Genomic DNA, 16,840 nt, shown 5'->3' on the forward strand with positions numbered 1-16,840 from the left:
TTGCTTTAAAAGATTAAACAGTCTCACACCCAGGGGCACTTGTTATCACGCACCTATCTGACCATGCACTGCTCCAGGCTGTCTCCACTCTGGGCCTCAGTTGGACTGAAGTCCCTCTTTGGGGCCATGGTGCCTTGGAGGCCATGTATGAGAGTCTTGAAACCTGAGTTCTAGCTTCAGCTCCCTCCCTGATGGGCTGCGGGAACTTAAAAGCAAGTTTTGGCCTCTTTTTATACCTCAGTTTCCCTGTTTTTTTTTTTTTAGAGTTATTGAATCACATCAGCATTGTTTTGGGACTGTGTGTTCCTATTTAAAAACAAAACAGTGCTGAATTCAAATGTTTCAGAAAGTCTGGGATAAACAAATTTGAGTATCTTTTTTTGCAGGACTTGTCAGAGGTTTTAGTTTGCTAGTATGCGTTGTGCTTTTGGGTGGGGAAGGTAGAAGTATGTAATATATTTCAAACTTATTTGATCACAGGCCTCTTTTAAAGGTCATCACCCTTTTCTATCTCACAGGCTGATCTGTGGGTCACTCTTTGGGGATAAAGCCAGCTCTAACCTACTGGCTTCTTTAAAGCAGGGCTTTCTTTACAGCCCCGTCCCTGGTATCCATACTGGTGGCCCTGTCACTTCCCCTGGAGCCCTGCTACCTCTCAAAGCCCCCATTAGCCCAGCACGATTCTGTCTGCTTAGTCTTACTGAGCTTGGGATTCTCTCTTCTGCTCCAGGGACATGGTTAGGGCTGGGGCGACAGCCCTGAGTCACAATGCTTTTCTGCCTTTTCCTAGCTCTGTGACCTTGTCCAGTCCCTTCACTTCTGTGAGCCTCAGTTTCCTCATCTGTAAAATGGGAATCATTACACTCACTTAAAAGGGAGGGTTTTGGAGCTAAATGAGATAGGCCCTGAGAAGGGCGGAGCACAGACGCCCTTGGTGTTAGCTTTCTCCTCCGCCCAAACATGGGCTGTGTGTGTACCTGAGCGGTGGTGGGTTGTTACTCCTTAACTCCTATTACTTTGAGGGAAAAAGTCATGAGTCTGTCTCCTCTCCCAGGGGCCCGCCAGCAGGGCTCCTGGCAGAGGGCTTCACAACTGCCTCCAGGAGCCGGGAACCTGAGGCAGCTCCCTACCTGGAGGGCCTGGCCTCCTCCCCGTGTGGCAGCTTCAACGAGAGCCCTGACTCTGGCACCAGTGAAGCCCCTGATGATACCAGCGACTCATCATTGGTGGTGAGATGGGGGTGGGAGGCTAGGGCAAGAGCAGGTGTCAGCCCCAGGTCAGCCCTGGGATCCCACCCAAGCCTCCAGACAGGGCTGAGCCTCTCACACCAGGGAGAGGAGCCCAGGTCCTCTGCAGACTTAGCCAGCATATTGCGCTGTCCATGGAGGGGCGGGGACTCTGCAGGGCTGGCCAAGTGGGGCTGAAGGTCTGGCTATGACAAGATGGAAGCAGGCATTTCAGCTCCCGGTGAATCACCCACGAGCTCCGGCTGCCAAAATCTCTCAGCTCACAGAGGCTGGGATGTTGGGTGTGATGCCCAGAGCAAGAGTGAGACTGGCCCTGGGCCCTGCCCTGGTCACACACTGCTCAGCCCCATAACCAGCCCTGGCATAGATCTTGGAGGATCAGAGGAAAGAGAGAAGGCTGGGGGGCCTGGCAAGGGCAGGGTTTGGGGGTGGTGGCCGTTTAGCCGGGAAAAGAGGAGACTCAGGGGAACTTCCTTTGAGGGAAACCCTCAAAGGTCTGTCCTGGGCCGCAAGAGGCAAACTGTCCATGAGAGCATAAGGGAAAGTGAGAAGATTCAGAATAAAACATCCCAGCCCGTGGGCAGTGTCCTGGGAAGTCTTACCACCCCTCTCTGAGGCAGAGACTTTCATGGCCCTGACTTGGGGCCGGAAATCTGAGTCTCAGAGAAGAGAATCATTTTACTTGAGGCCATACATCTGGGAAGCAGTGGGGCTAGATTTTGAAAACACCTACTTCTCTGGGGACTCTGTAATGTCTCTGGGGTGGGGCCCCTATACCAAGGCCCTGCTATCACGTGGAGTCTGACTCCCCTGGGTACAAGTCTCCTCCCATATAAACTATTTCCCAGCTGTGTGACTTTGGGCAAAGTCTTAGCGCCAGTGGACGTACCTACTGCACAGGGTCAATTGAAGCTCCCAGCACAGTCCTGAGTATAGAGCAGGTGCTGTTTCAACGTCAGTTCTTTTCCCTTCCATCTACCCATCTCACGCGGGGAGTGCAGGCCCTGGGCTCTCTCTTTTTGCATTCCAAACAGACTTTCTCCTCCCCTTCTCGGGCAGGACTGGGACACTGTTGAGAGACGGGAGGAGGCCCCCAGTGGGGACAACTTCACCGTGATGATCCCACGGAAGTCACAGGAGGTGCCAAGGGCTGACGGTGCCCGCAAGGCTCCTCCTCTCCTCACCCGGGCCCCTGTGGGAGGAGGAGACACTACAGGCCAGAAAAAGGAGGGTAAGTACCTTCTGCCAAGCCAGGTTGGCCCCTGTGACCACAGGTGTGGTGATGGCCTGGGAACTTGGAGCCAGATAGCCAGGTTTCTGGTCACATGGTCCCCTGGTTACATCTTATTTTGACAGCTTAGATCAATAACAGTAACAGTTCCCATATAGTTATGGAGCAGACATAATGTGCCATGCAACTTGCTTTAAATACATCATCTTACAACTGGTGGGTCAGGATCTTCAGGCTGCAAGTGACAGAAACTGACTAAGTGAAAGTCTAAGGGAATGACTTCAGGTTTGGCTGGATCCAGGTGTTCAGACAGCATCAGAAATCTGGTCTCTGCTCTGCTTACTTCTGTGTTGGCTTCATTCTCAGCCAGATCCTCCCCTGATGATGACATGCTGAGCAGCAGCAGTGCCAGGCTGTATCTTAACCTAATTTTCAACTCCCACAGTAAAAGGGTACAGTCTTCCCTATTGATGTAGCTGCGGTCCCAGGAAGGGTTCTCCGTGGACCCAGCATGGTTCTCATGCCCAAACTGGTGACCAGGGATGGGATCAGCCCCCTGTGCAAACCTCATGGTCTGAGAGTCAGGGAGAGGAGATGGCCTGGAGGAAATTAAGGTGATGTTTCCAGAAAGAAACAAAAGACGCTGGTCAGGCCAAGCCCACTGATGCCTGTGACACTGGTCCACCCTGGATGCTGGGCCGTCCATCACTACTCCACTGTGTTGCCTCCAGGCCCGTGTCTTCAGCATCGCGAGGATTTGGAGATGTGAGATGGGGCATCCATGTCCTAACCCCACGGGGCAGTCTGGGCTTTCCACGGCCCCTGTAGCATTCAGACATCAAACATATGAGCACTAACTGTGCGTAAGACCTTATGCTGGACACCTTGGGTGTTCAGGGGGAGATAGACATGGTCTCTGTCCCAGAAAGCTCATCATTCAGTAAAGCAAACAGACAGGAGATCAGAAGCCCAGGACACAGGAAGAGCAGAAACAGCTGCAGGGACAGAGGCAGAGCAGAAAGAGCTGCATTCCAGCCAGGGAAGGACTCAGAGGAACACCTTCTGGACGTGGCGCTCTAGCTGAGGAAACTGCTGAGTACAGGCTAGGAGTGACGAGGGAGTATCCTGGTATGCACAGCTTCAGCAAAGAGGGAGGTGTATAGTTGGGCCAAACCATGCAGGGCCTCGACTTGAGCCAAGGGGTTTGGACTTTCTTCTTCTCTCTCTCTTTTTTAAAAGTGTCTCTATGTCCTTTATTTTTTCTTTGTTATTTCTCTGACTGTGTCGGGTCTGAGTTGCAGCATGTGGGTTCTTCATTGCGTTGTCATGCAGGATCTTTCATTGTGGCGCACAGACTCTAGTTGTGGCAAGCAGCTTCAGGAGTTGTGGCATGCAAGCTTGGTTACTCCAAGGCATACGGGATATTCAGTTGCCTGAGGAGGGATCGATCCCCCATCCCCTGCACTGCAAGGCAGATTCTTAACCATTGGATCACCAGAAAAGTCCCTGGACTTTCTCCTCCAAGTAGTAGGGAGCCACGGAAGGTTTTTGAGGAGGGGAGTGATGTCATTGGTCCTGAGCCTTAAAAGAGTTTCACTAGGGCAAGGATGCAAAAGATGCGGGGTGAGACTGCAGGATGAGAAACCAGGTAAAGAGACTGTCGTGGCCACTGTAGGAATAACGGGTTTAGGCACAATCACTGGCAGATGCTAAATTCCTGCATGAAGGGTTGTTGGGGAACAGGATATTCACGTGGCCTCAAAGTATCACCCCTCAGATTACACATCGATTACGAAGGGAAAAGACATCCTTAGGATGGGGAGATCCGGCAGACACCAGCTTAACCAAGTGGTCGCTCAGCATCCTAGCATGGGGCAAACTGGCTGGGTGCCCCTGCCTGGTGCACAGGGGAGGACACAGCATCTTTTCCCAGTTTGGCTGCTAAAAGAAAAAAAAGAATCTATCACCTGCCTCTAATCCCAACAGAACATCAGACAAACCCAACCTGAGGGATATTTTGCAAACTAACTGACAGGATTCTTCATGAAAGACCAAAAAGGACTGAGGAACTGTTCTTGAATAAAAGAGTCAGGGAAGCGAAATGCCATGTGTATCCGGGCTTGGATCTGGGATAGGAAATAAAGAGCTATGAAAGACATTATTGGGATAGAGGGGAAGTTTGAATGTGGACTTTATGTATTGTATCCATGTTGTACTTCCTGAGTGTGATGACAGAAGCAGCCTGTCCTCACTCAGGAGGGGCACATGGAAGGGCTCTTTGGTGGCTCAGACAGTAAAGAATCTGCCTGCAGTGCAGGAGACCCAGGTTTGATCCCTGGGTCAGGAAGATCCCCTGGAGAAGGGAATGGCTACCCACTCCAGTATTCTTGCCTGGAGAATTCCATGGACAGATGAGCCTGGTGGGCTAAAGTCCATGGGGTTGCAAAGAATTGGATGTGACTGAGTGACTAACACTTTTCATGGATGGCTTAGAGGTGAACTGTCATGAGGTCTTTTTAAAAAAATTATTTACTTATTTGGCTACGTGGGTCTTGAAGCACAGAGGATCTTCAGTCTTCACTGCAGCACGCAGGATGCTTCGGTTGTGGCGTGTGGGATCTAGTTCCCTGACCAGGGATTGAAGCCGGGGCCCCTGCATTGGGAGCTCAGAGTCTTAGCCACTGGACCAGCACAGAAGTCCCTCCTTATGCTTTATGTCCAATCAGGAGCAGTTCTGGTCAGCACCTCCAAAACACATTCCAAAATGTGTCTCCTTTTTGCCGTCTCTGCCACTGCTCCCTGATCAAACTAGGGGATATTGCTGGAGCCTCCTCCAGTCTCTGGTTTTGCCAGGCCCCTTCAGTCCATTCTCCCTCCAGCAGCTGAGCCATCTTTTAAAAACATTCATCAGATCTTGTCAGCACCCCACCCCCACTGCCCTGCCCTCTCAGGCCCTGGGGAGAGGGCTTGTGGGAAGAAGTGCCTCCCCAGTGTGAATGGGCTGATCGTGGTGGGGTTTTGTAGTAGACATCTGCTTTCTTGCTCTTAAACACAGGGTAGGGGGGTGGGGGTGGGGGAACCCTCACTATGTGACGGCAGTGACTGCTGTCCACCTGGTGGCAAGCTCCCAAATTGCAGCAGGAGGCCACGGCCTGGGAGGAATCAGACAGGTGCAAGATGCTGGGAACGCTTTGACATCCCTCTAGGGCTCCTCCCAGTTTGCAAACACACTGGATGGAGCAGGCTGTGCCGAGCCCCCGGCTGGCTGAGGGACAAAACACAGATGCCCTGACCATCTGCATAGTCTGCCCCGCGTGCTCAATAAAGGGGCTGCAGGAATGAAGTCAGATCCTGGTTGGGCCAGGCTCAAAGGATGCACTGATGAGGGGAAAGGGAAGGAACTGGGCCTGGGGTGCTAAACCAGCTGTGAGCCTCTGGGAGGGGCAGGAAATGCCATCTCAGTCAGCACCCAGGCTCTCACCGGGCTGGAAGACTCCACGACGGGGCAGAGCTCGAGCTGGAAGGTGGTGGTGCAACATTACTGCTCACTTATGGTGTACTAGGCACAGGAGACACAGCTGTAAGTGAAAAGGTGAGACCCCTGCCCACAGGGACCTTGGAGGCTAGAGGAGGTGGGCAGAGCCTTGCTGGCCGTGGGAAATGCCTGGGTTTTATTCCAAGTGCAGTTGGGAGCCCCGAAAGTGGTTTGTGTGCTTGTTTTTAAATCTTTTAGAATAGTTGCAAAAATCGTACAGAGAGTTTCGATTATACTCTTCACTCGGTTTCCTCCATTGCTGACATCTTACATAATTATAGCCCAATCATCAAAATTAAGAAATTAACGCTGGTAACAATGCTGTTAACTAAACTCCAGACTGTCTTTGTTGTTTTAAACGTTTATGTGTTTATTTGGCCGTGCTGGGTCTTAGTTGCCACATGTGGAATCTTTTAGTTGAGGCATGTGAACTCAGCTACAGCATGTGGGATCTAGTTCCCTGACCAGGGATCGAACCTGGGCCCTCTGCATTGGGAGTGTGGAGTCTTAGCCACTGGACCACCAGGGAATTCCCACTGCAGACTTTCTTTGGATTCACCTTTTCCTCAAATGTCTCTTTTCTGTTGCAGGACCCAATCCAGAATCCCACTTTGCATTTAATCATTATGTCTTGTGAAATTTCTCCCCTCTGAGATAGCTCTCAGTCTCCTTATAAGCTGGGGTGGTCTAGCTAGGTTTGCTCTTTGAAAGGATCTCCCTGGGTAGATGATGACCTTGTGCCCGGAGTGTACATGTTGGAGGACTATTGTAACCATCCAGGTGAAAAAGGAGGGAGGCTGAGAGCGGGGAGGTGGGAAGAGGTAGATGAGAGAAGGTGGCAGATTTGGAATGTCATGGGACGTCAGTCCATCAGGCAACAACAGGCAAAAAAATTTTCTCCTCGGGGGCAGTGCTATGCTGGCTTCCAGGATCCTAGTTCCCTGACCATAGGTGGAACCCGGGTCCTGGCAGTGAAAATGCCGAGTCCCACCTACTGGGCCACCAGGGAATTCCCAGCAATGAAAACTTTAAGTGCCACTCTGTGTGCGGTTCCAGTCCCCTGAAGAGCACTAGAGACTCAGCGTTCAATGATACCAGCTCAGAGAGCTTGGAGGAGGCAGAAGTTTCGAAGTAGGAGAAGAGGGATTACTTTTTTTGTTTTTTGGCCAAGCCATGCGGCTTGTGGGATCTCAGTTCCCCCACCAGAGACTGAACCCTGGGCCAAGGCAGTGAATCCCAGCCACTGGGCCACCAGGGAACTTCCCAGAAAAGAGGACTCTGAAGCATGGCCTTTAGTGAAGGCAGTCATGGCCCCGTCAAGCTGAGGCCACAATAGTCTTTACTTCTCTTCTGAAGCACCAACCCAGGGACGTACGTGCACAGGGCTGGTGGCTACCATATGCTTGGGGACCAAGGGACTGAGACGGGTGGAGGGTGAGAGGCACCATCATGCTGCCCCTTCATGGGGATGGGGGTTGTGAGGGTGTCCCTCCCTGAATAGGGAAGTTACGCGAATCCCTTAGACTAAGGCTTCTTCAACTCTGGCGTGTGTGCAGATGGCCTCGGAATCTTATTAAAATGTGGATTCTGATGCAGTGTGCCCAGTGTGGGTGGTGGTGCTGAGAGCCTGCATTTCTAGAAACCCCCTCAGGTGAGGCCATTGCTGCCTGTTCATAAAAAGAAATTTCTAGAGCTATCACACAGGAGTCTCACTGGAAGGGAGGGAGGAAGTTCTGGGAATCCAATTGCAGAAAGTAGAACAGAAATGGAAAGTTGTTGGTAGCTGCTATGAGATCCAGCTCTTCCTCTCTGGGCTCACAGAGGCAGTTTTCAAAACTACTCTTGAAGAGTTTGCTTCTTTTCTGAAGGTCACTATGTGACCTTTGGCTCTACCACCCACCCCACTTTGATGGAGTCTGCCTGGTTTTCAACTTCAAATGCCTGACTTCAGCCTGAGAGGGCCGCCTAAGCCCTCCTGCAGTCTGCTTGCTCCGAGGGGCAGAGGTGTGTGAGGACCTCCAAGGAGATGGTATGGGGTCTGCCCCAGTCATCCATCCTAGGGGACCAGGAAAGGTAGGCTGTGGGAGCCGCCTGGACCTCTCCGCTTGTCTTGAAACTGCCTCCTCTCTCTAGGCTCTGGAGGTGGGAACCGAAGTGCCGGACAGCACTGGGCCAAGCTCCGGGGAGAAAGCGGGTACTTTTCCTTGGAGCAGTCCCGGTCGGCACCGACCCCTGCCTCCCCCGCGACACCACAGAGTGGTCCGCGAAGTGCCACCTCCCAGGCTTCCTCTCTCCATCGCTCTGCCCCAAGGAACGCTCTCCAGGCTGCTTCCCCACAACGCGGGGCCTCCCGAGCCTCCTCTCCCCTCCGAATCATCCAACGGGACAACGCTGGAACCTCACCTACTCAACAGGATGCCCCCAAGACCTCTTCCATGCAGCGGGACACCCCCAGAGCAAACTCTCCTTCAAGAGTTTCCCCACGAGACAACCTCAGAACCTCGTCCAGCCGACAGGACACCCCCAAGGCCTCTTCCACACAGCGGGACACCCCCAGAGCAACTTCTCCTTCAAGAGTTGTCTCACGAGACAGCCCCAGAACATCATCCACCCAGCGAAATAATCCTTGGGTTTCTTCTCCCCCAAGAGCCACCCAGCAAGACACCTCCAGAGCCTCTTACACCCAACAGGACAACCCTCAAGCTCCTGTTCCAACTTGTACTCCCCAGCGGGGCAACCCCAGGCCTTCTTGTGCTCCACAGAACACACCTAGAAGCTCTTCTGCCCAAAGGGACAACCCTAAAACCTCTCGTACCCAACGGGACAATCCCAAATCCTCTTCCTCACGGCGGGAAAACCCTGGAAGCACCTCCTGTCAGGGCTGCACCCAACAAGACAATCCCAGAGCATCCTCTCCCGATCACTCCTCTCAGCGGAACAACCCCCGGAATGCCTCTCCCCACCGTACTAACAAAGACATCCCATGGGCCTCCTTTCCCCTCCGGCCAACGCAGAGCGATGGCCCCCGAACGTCTTCCCCATCTCGCTCCAAGCAAAGTGAGGTTCCCTGGGCATCCATTGCCCTCCGGCCAACCCAGGGCGACCGGCCTCAGACCTCATCTCCTGCTAGACCAGCTCAGCGGGACTCACCCCAGTCTTCCTCTGGGCCCACCCAGCACAACTCACCATTCCAGGCCACTGCCACCTCCCATAACCCAGGCCACCACGGGGCCTCCAGGACCTCCTCGCCTCTGCATCCCACTCCCCGTGGTGCACCCCAGACCTCTTCCGAGCTCCCCCAGCCTCCATGTGCTGTGTGCATTGGGCACCGGGACGCCCCTAGGGCCTCCTCGCCTCCTCGCTATTTACAGCATGACCCCTTCCCCTTCTTCCCAGACCCCCACACATCTGAGAGTGAATCACCCCACCATGATCCCCCCTATATGCCCCCAGCTGTATGCATTGGACACCGGGATGCCCCCCGGGCTTCCTCACCCCCCCGCCACACCCAGTTTGACCCCTTCCCCTTCCTCCCAGACACATTGGATGCTGAGAACCAGTCCCTGCAGCATGACCCTCCTCAGTTCCCCCCACCTGTGTGTATTGGGTACCGTGATGCACCCCGGGCCTCCTCCCCGCCCCGCCAAGCCCCCGAGCCCTCCCTCTTGTTCCTGGATCTCCCCAGAGCCAGTACAGAGAGCCTGGTCCCCTCCATGGACTCTTTGCGCGAGCCTCCTGCCATCCCCGCACCGGTATGCATTGGGCACCGCGACGCACCCTCCTTCTCATCTCCCCCTCGCCAGCCCCCCGAGCCCTCCCTCTTCTTTCAGGACCCTCCTGGGACGAGTATGGAGAGCCTGGCCCCCTCCAGCGACTCTCTGCGTGGCTCCCCAGTGCTGCCCCCTCAGGTGTGCATCGGGCACCGGGATGCCCCTCGCGCCTCCTCCCCACCCCGCCACCCGCCCAGTGACCTAGCACTCCTGGCACCCTCTCCTCCTCCGGGCAGCTCGGGGGGCTCCTGGGGCTCGGCACCCCCAGGGGAGATCAGGCACAACTTGGAGAGGGAGGAGTACAGCGTGCTGGCCGATCTGCCCCCACCCAGGAGGCTGGCGCAGAGGGAGCCGGGGCCGCAGGGCCGCAACGGGGGCCGCACCCGCAGCCCCGGCCGCGCAGAGGTGGAGCGCCTCTTCGGGCAAGAGCGCAGGTGAGCCCAGGATGGGGGTGGCCAGGTGGGCTGGGGAGGAGGCTTGGCAACAGGCCAGGTGGAAAGTCTGCAGGCTTAGGTTCCAGATGAGGAAAGGGCTTAGATCCCCCGCCTGCCACTTCCTGGCTGTGTGACCTTGGGCAAGGCACTCCACCTCTCTGTTCCCAAGTGCTAGAGTTGTTTTTGACAATTAAATGATAATACACATAGCCTAGTAGTTAAGAGCAAAGGCCAGGGTCAGGCAGGCTGGGTTCAAATCCTGGGTCACAGCCATTCCCCAACCTATGTGATGCAGCAAAGTGATTTAACCTACTTGAGCCTCAGTTTCCTCATCTGTAAAATTGGGACTTTAATACATTTATTTAAATGAGGTCAAACTCTTCGTTGGAGAGTCACAAGTTTATTTTATTTTTTTCCCACCTTATGTGAGGGGGGAAGAAAAGAGTCCTTTTTTTTTTTCTGCTTTGACAAACAAAACTCATGGGTCCCATACATTTCAGAAAACAGAGATGTCAATTTAAAAGTATGGCCAGGGGACTTCCCTAGTGGTCCAGTGGCTAAGACTCTGTGCTCCCAATGCAGGGGGCCTGGGTTCGATCCCTGGCCAGGGAACTAGATTCCACATGCTGCAACTAAGGGTTCACATGCCACAACCACGACTTGGCACAGCCAAATAAATGAATACAAATAAATTTATTTAAAAAATATAGCCAGAGCCATATATCTTAAATAAGAGAACCCGCAGGATGGCAGACTCTTTGGAAGTTCAATGTCCCTTTTCTGGGATACGGTGACAGCACCTGAAGTCCAGACATCACACGAATCTCCTTGGTCATCGGCTTCATTTACACGGGCATTTAAGACCCAGCAGAGCATCTGCTTTTCCACAACCTCAGGGAGGAGAAACATTCCTCCGGATCCAGCTGAGATTTTCATCAGCAGTTCCAGCCTCATAGTCTTTAAGGGTCAGGGCTGGAATTAATTAGTTAGGGACCCAATCCCAGTTAGGGTCAAGAGAACCAAAAACATATAGGTCTGAAAGTCTTGAAACTTTCAGTGTAGAAGTCAATAAATTACAGCGTATTTACGGAGACCAAGTTGTACAACCATCAGCACAACCTAATTTTAGAACATTTCTATCACTGTAAGGAGCCGGTAATATTTTGCATCCACAGTCCCTCTTTTCGTTGTCCCTTAGACAACATTTTCTCTTAGATTTGAATCTGCATGAAAAATCTTATCTCTTCTTCTTCAGATTTCCTTTCCCAAAAAGTTTTATCCATTTACTACCCAGGTGACAACCTTTGTGGGCTCCAGCCTCAGTGTAAAATACACTTTTTGTTAGTTTTTTTTTTTTTCTAGAAAAGTTTTAAGGGTCACAACAAAGTTGAGTGGAAAGTACAGAGATCTCCTGTGTAGGCCCTGTTCCCACAGGTGCACAGCTGCCTCCACTATCAACATCCCCTGCCAGGGTGGTCCACTTGTTATGAGCCATAGGCTTACACTGACGCATTATCACCCGGAGTCCACAGTTCACAGCAGGGTTTACTCTGGCGATGCACATTCTGAGTTCAGACAAACGTTTAATGATACGTGTCTACCATCAGAGTATCACAGAGGAGTCTCACTGCCCTGCAAACCCCCTTTGTCTTTGACTTTTTATTATGACTCTTTTTAAAAAAAGATTATTTACTGTTTTAATCATTTGGCCATACCTTATGGCATATGGGATCTTAGTTCCCCCACCGGGGATCAAACCCAGTCCCCTGCATTGGAAGGCTAGAGTCCTAACCACTGGACCACCAGGGAAGTTCCATAACTCTCTTTGGTTTAATGTCAATTTGCATACATTTGACTTTATCTGGTAACTCAGCAGGGTCTTTAAACCAAAATTGAATTTTCTTTTTTTTTTTTTTCCTACTGTGGTAACTTTTAGAGAGATAAAAGATTTGTTGCAGAAGTCTGGAATATGTTTACAGTTTGATTAACCATTTAATTGTTTCTACACAGATTCTTCATTTTATTTTGCTCCCTTTGAAGTAGATTATCTTTTTAAAAAGCTTTATTAAGGTGTGATTGATATATAAAAGTTGTATATTTAACATATATGTTTTGGTAAAGTAGATTATTTACCTTTTAACCAACGTTTTACAACTCTACTGAGTAATTAACATTTCCCCTCTTGTATGGTATTTTTTTCCAAGTAGGAAACCATTTGTCCTCTGAAGATAAAATTTGAAAACCTATTTAAGTATCTGTAAGGGACAGGCTGAAATTCATGAATGGGTGGCTATAAAGTGATACTTTTCTCTCATTTATTCATTAATATATTTATCCAGCATCTACTCTAAGCATCATTCTCACTGAGCCTGGAAAATTTTCCTTAAAGGGTTATCACATTAAAGCATTAGGAATTTTGGCTTGACATCTTCATTTCCTACCCTCTTAATGCCTTTGGAATCTTTTTTTTTTTTTTTAATTGAAGTATAGTTGCTTTACAATGTGGACTCTCTTGTCTTAGAATCATATAAGCATTTCCTAGTGTCTTAAATTCAAAACAGAGCCTTCACGGAATTTGCTAGACTTGACAGCTGTTGTTCTTTAATACAGTCTGCAAGTGGAAGAGCCCATCCAAGCTTTCAAAGGAAATGTATTTCCTTTGTCACCATTGGTGCAGCCACACCAACCCTCAGGAACACGTAGTCCAAGGAGACACTGTTGCTTCAGCATCAGAAAGGCTGGGTCTCGGTTGAAGGGTCAGAACCTTCTTGATCTCTCGATCCCACATGGCGGGGGACATCTCAGAAGGAATACTCATTTAACACACTGAAGTTTATATGGAAAATGCCCTCACTCGGGCGAGAACACACATTTGCCTCACCAGCTGCACAGGGTCTTTCCTGCCATTCTCCCCACCTACTCAGCGTTGGGGTTTTTACTTCACAGAGGCTCCTGGTTCTAAGAGAAACTCACTCTAAGGTTCAGATCTCACAGAGCAAGGAAACTCTCTCACTTCAAATTGGATTAAAAATCAAACCTGATTAGGCAGCCTTCAAACTCAGAAACACTCCAGAGTGGGGAACTTCAGTTCCCTGTGAGTCACATGCCAAGAAGTGCTAAAACAGCAAATTAGTTTATGGATCTGATTCTAATGACATTGACAAAAGCCATAAGACAGGAACAAAGCCCAAGCCCATAATTGTTTTATTCTCCAAACCTCTATAGAGTTTCAGCCTAGTCTCCAAGCTAGAGGCAGACTCCATAGCACAGGGCCTTGCTCAGACCTGAGCAGAGATTCCTCTTCCTGTTTTGCTGGCTTGATCAAGGTCAGCACCTGGTCATCTTTCCCAGGCTCCTCCTGGTGTGGTTTAGCCACCAGAGACATAGTTTCATTTGTCAGTTTAAATGAAGTCTGACTTTCAAACCCTCTCGCAATAAATATCCTAAATGTCCAGTGGAGTGGTTAGGTCTTATATATGGGAGGGGAGAGATGTGCCCAGATTCTGTTCAGTGTTCCTACATTTCAACAGAGATGTCATGTTAGATGTTAATAGCCATGGCTACCAATTATTAAGCAAGACAGCTAGCTGCAACTAGGGACTTAGGGGTTATCTTTGTTGGATGTGGTGACAATGCCTAGTTTGGGTGTCTTATAAATGACATTTGCATGAATGCTTTTATGTTGGCCTTTCTGCAATTGTGGAGAAGAGGGGATATTTCGTTCTTCTGATCTTGCTAAGAGCACTTTTACTGATAGCTAGGATGGCTGCAAACCTTTTAGTAGTAGGGGGAAAACAGGTGGGCCTCAGAAGTCCAAAATTTACCATATGGGCAGGAAGAAGGCAAAAAGAATGGGAGATGGTAGCATATGACATTATGCATCTCTGATCGCCTCCTCATGGCTTGCAGGAGTTGAGGTGAGATAGTACAAGTGCCTGGAACCCAGGAAGTGCTCCATAAATGTTTACCATTAAGATCATGTGTGCGCAGTGCTTGGTACACAGTAGGTGCTGAATAAATCTTAATTCCCACAAGGACCAGTTGAGATGTCTGTGGGTGAGCTGTGGGCCACTCATGGGATAGTGGCCAGAAGGAAGCACTGAGTGAGACAGGAGGGGTCAAGGCCAAGGTGGAGCCCCCTACTTGTGCTCACCCCTTTTCTCACTGCATCTTCACAACAGCCCCGTGAGGCAGGTAGACTACTATCCCCATTTTGCAGAAGGGGAAACTGAGGCCCCAAGAGGCTCCTCCCTCACTCCGGGCCCTTCATCTAGCTTGCAGTAGGTCCCTGAATCTGCTGCTGGGGGTGGGAGTGGAGGAGCTAGGGTGCCGGGAGTGGGACAGACCCAAGGGCCCTCAGAGGGGCGGCTGCATTTGCTCATAGGAAGTCCGAGGCACCGGGGGCCTTCCAGGCCCAGGACGAGGGGCGGTCGCAGTGGCCCAGCCAAGGTCAGAGCCAACTTCTCCGAAGACAGTCCAGCCCTGCCCTCGGCAGGGAGGTGAGCACGGCCAGCCTGCTGGGGGGCCCCTCTACCCCCAAGGGGTGGGCCATTGCTTCTCCTCTCCCCCAGATGCTGGGCGGGGGTCCTGGGAGGGAGGTTCTTTATGATCAAAATCCCAATCATGGGTGTCCAGCTCCTCTCTCTCCCAAAGAGTCGGCAAAAATGAGGCAGACCCCAGTTCATCCATCTTGAAGACGGCTGTTCCATGCTGCCCTCTTCCTTCATTAGGCATCTACCAAGTTGGGAAGTTTTCAGGGAAACCTCCCATGGGTCAATCCAGCTCTACAGGCTGTCTCTTCCAGGGTGGGGATTTGCGTGTTTAAAGTAGCTCTTAGGTGGCAAGGCCCACCCAGGGATAGGGTGTTGGTGGTGGAGATTTTGGCCCCTGAGAGCCCAGGTTGGAATCAGTATCTTGGGTGGAGGGGTGGTAGGGGAACCTGGAAAGTGAGCAGCTCTTCTTTGTGGAAGTGAGGAAGGTGGGTGAGAGGGAGGGGCTGACACCCCCAGGAAGGGAATTCAGGGGCCCTAGGTACTCTCTGACCTGCTTTAATCCAGCCTGCTGTGAGGAGAGAGCTTGCAACTCCCCTGAGGCCTGGCTAGGACCCCAGCTGCCTGTCCTCCTAGACAGACCCCACCCAGCCAGGGGCCTGGAGCCCCACCCACCCCCTCACCTCATCCTCAGGTAACCAAGCTCCCCGCGAAGCAGGCGGAAGCAGCCCGACGTAGCCGCACAGAAGCCCCTCATCCCAGGAGCCCCGAGAGGCGGCCTGAGGGGGACCGGTGGCTCCAGGGGTCCTCGCCGCCCCCGAGGACGTCAGCCAGAACTCCTGAGAGGGAACAGCGGACACAGAGACCCCTGGAACGTGGCCGGGCAGGCCCAAGACAGCCCCTGGGAGGGTGGCGGAGTCAGGAGGAGCCACCAGGATCCCGGGGCCCGCACAGATGCCTGGAGAGAGGTTGGCGCAGCCAGGAGGAGGGCCCGGGCCTGCGAGGCTGGCAAGGACTCGGGGAGTCCAGCCGGGGGCCTGCCAGAGTCCCAGAGGGAGTGTGGAGGGGCCCTCCCAGGGAGTCTGAGAGCTGGAGCCTGCTGGGCAGCCTCTCTGGCCACAGGAGGCAGTCAGAGACCTGGGAGGAGCCCCCGGACAGGTCAGCTCGGCGCGGCTGGGGCAGCCTACAGGAGCTGTCCAGTCCTCGCCAGCCTGTGAGCCCCCCAGAGAACTCCAGGGCAGGCCCAGGGGAGTTCTCGAAATCCCAGAGGGCTGAGACGTTACCAGCCGTGGGCAGGGGCGCTGAGGAAGCCTGCCCACACTTGCATGGCCCTGAGAGGCAAGCTGAGTTTGACTGGAGGGACCTGGTGAGCCTTCTCGGGGTACCCAGGGAGGGGATGTGGAGCCACCCGGAGGAGCCTACACTCACCTCCCATCTTCCGAGGCTGGACTGGGAGGGCCTCCTGGAGCTCCTGCAGGCCCAGTTGCTCCACAAGGACCCAGCGGGACACTGGGTTGGCCCTGGCCAGGCTTCCCCAGGCACCAAGGATACCCTGGAGCTGGAGCAAGACCGACACAGCCAGCCTGAAGGAGGAGCAGGGGCTGCCCTAGTCAATGGATACGACCCAGGGCAGTGGCCCCAGAGCTCCGCTCAGCCGTCCAGCCCCACCAGGATCTCCACTCAGTGGCCGAAGACCAAAGTGACAAGCGGGCCAGAGTCCTCAGCTATGACTGGTCTGGAGGAGACGGGTCAGTTGGGGAGCAGGAGCCCTGCAGAGGGCCCCAGCTCGCCACGGCGGGAGGTAAGTCAGTCTCATTAACCAGGGACAGCCTGAAAGTCAGCCCCACCCGACACAAGTCTCCCGAAAGGTCACGCCTCAGCTCCTGCACACCATCTCCCTCCTGACCAAAACCTGTTCCTACCACCAAACTGCAGTGATAACACCCAGCCCTTTCTTTGAGCATTTACTAGGTGCTAAATCTTGATATGAATGTTTTATGGTATTTTCCTCATTTACTCTCCACGGCAATCTGATGAGAAAGGCAATATTTACAGATAGGGAGTCTGAGACACAGAGAGGTTAAGCCACTCACCCAAGATCACACAGCTAGTAAGGGCTAGGGTAGGGGTGGA

The 16,840-nt window shown here is 52.5% G+C and overlaps 1 protein-coding gene and 1 non-coding gene across 2 annotated transcripts in view; one reads left to right on the top strand and one right to left on the bottom strand.

Annotated features, from left to right (window-relative positions):
• The window catches only part of TRIOBP (TRIO and F-actin binding protein), a 56,951-nt gene that overhangs the window by 5,619 nt on the left and 34,492 nt on the right, over positions 1 to 16,840 (top strand). Inside the window, exons 3-7 of the mRNA XM_052639761.1 lie at positions 1,055 to 1,229; positions 2,307 to 2,478; positions 8,147 to 10,217; positions 14,602 to 14,716; positions 15,402 to 16,508. Of these exons, the coding sequence (XP_052495721.1) occupies positions 1,055 to 1,229; positions 2,307 to 2,478; positions 8,147 to 10,217; positions 14,602 to 14,716; positions 15,402 to 16,508 (3,640 nt within the window). The remainder of the gene's footprint in view (positions 1 to 1,054; positions 1,230 to 2,306; positions 2,479 to 8,146; positions 10,218 to 14,601; positions 14,717 to 15,401; positions 16,509 to 16,840) is intronic.
• Positions 6,470 to 6,542, bottom strand: TRNAG-CCC (transfer RNA glycine (anticodon CCC)). The gene has a single exon. It is a non-coding gene; the product is annotated as a tRNA-Gly (tRNA).

The sequence above is a fragment of the Budorcas taxicolor genome, chromosome 5 (genome assembly GCF_023091745.1).
Source record: "Budorcas taxicolor isolate Tak-1 chromosome 5, Takin1.1, whole genome shotgun sequence".
Lineage (NCBI taxonomy): Eukaryota > Metazoa > Chordata > Mammalia > Artiodactyla > Bovidae > Budorcas > Budorcas taxicolor.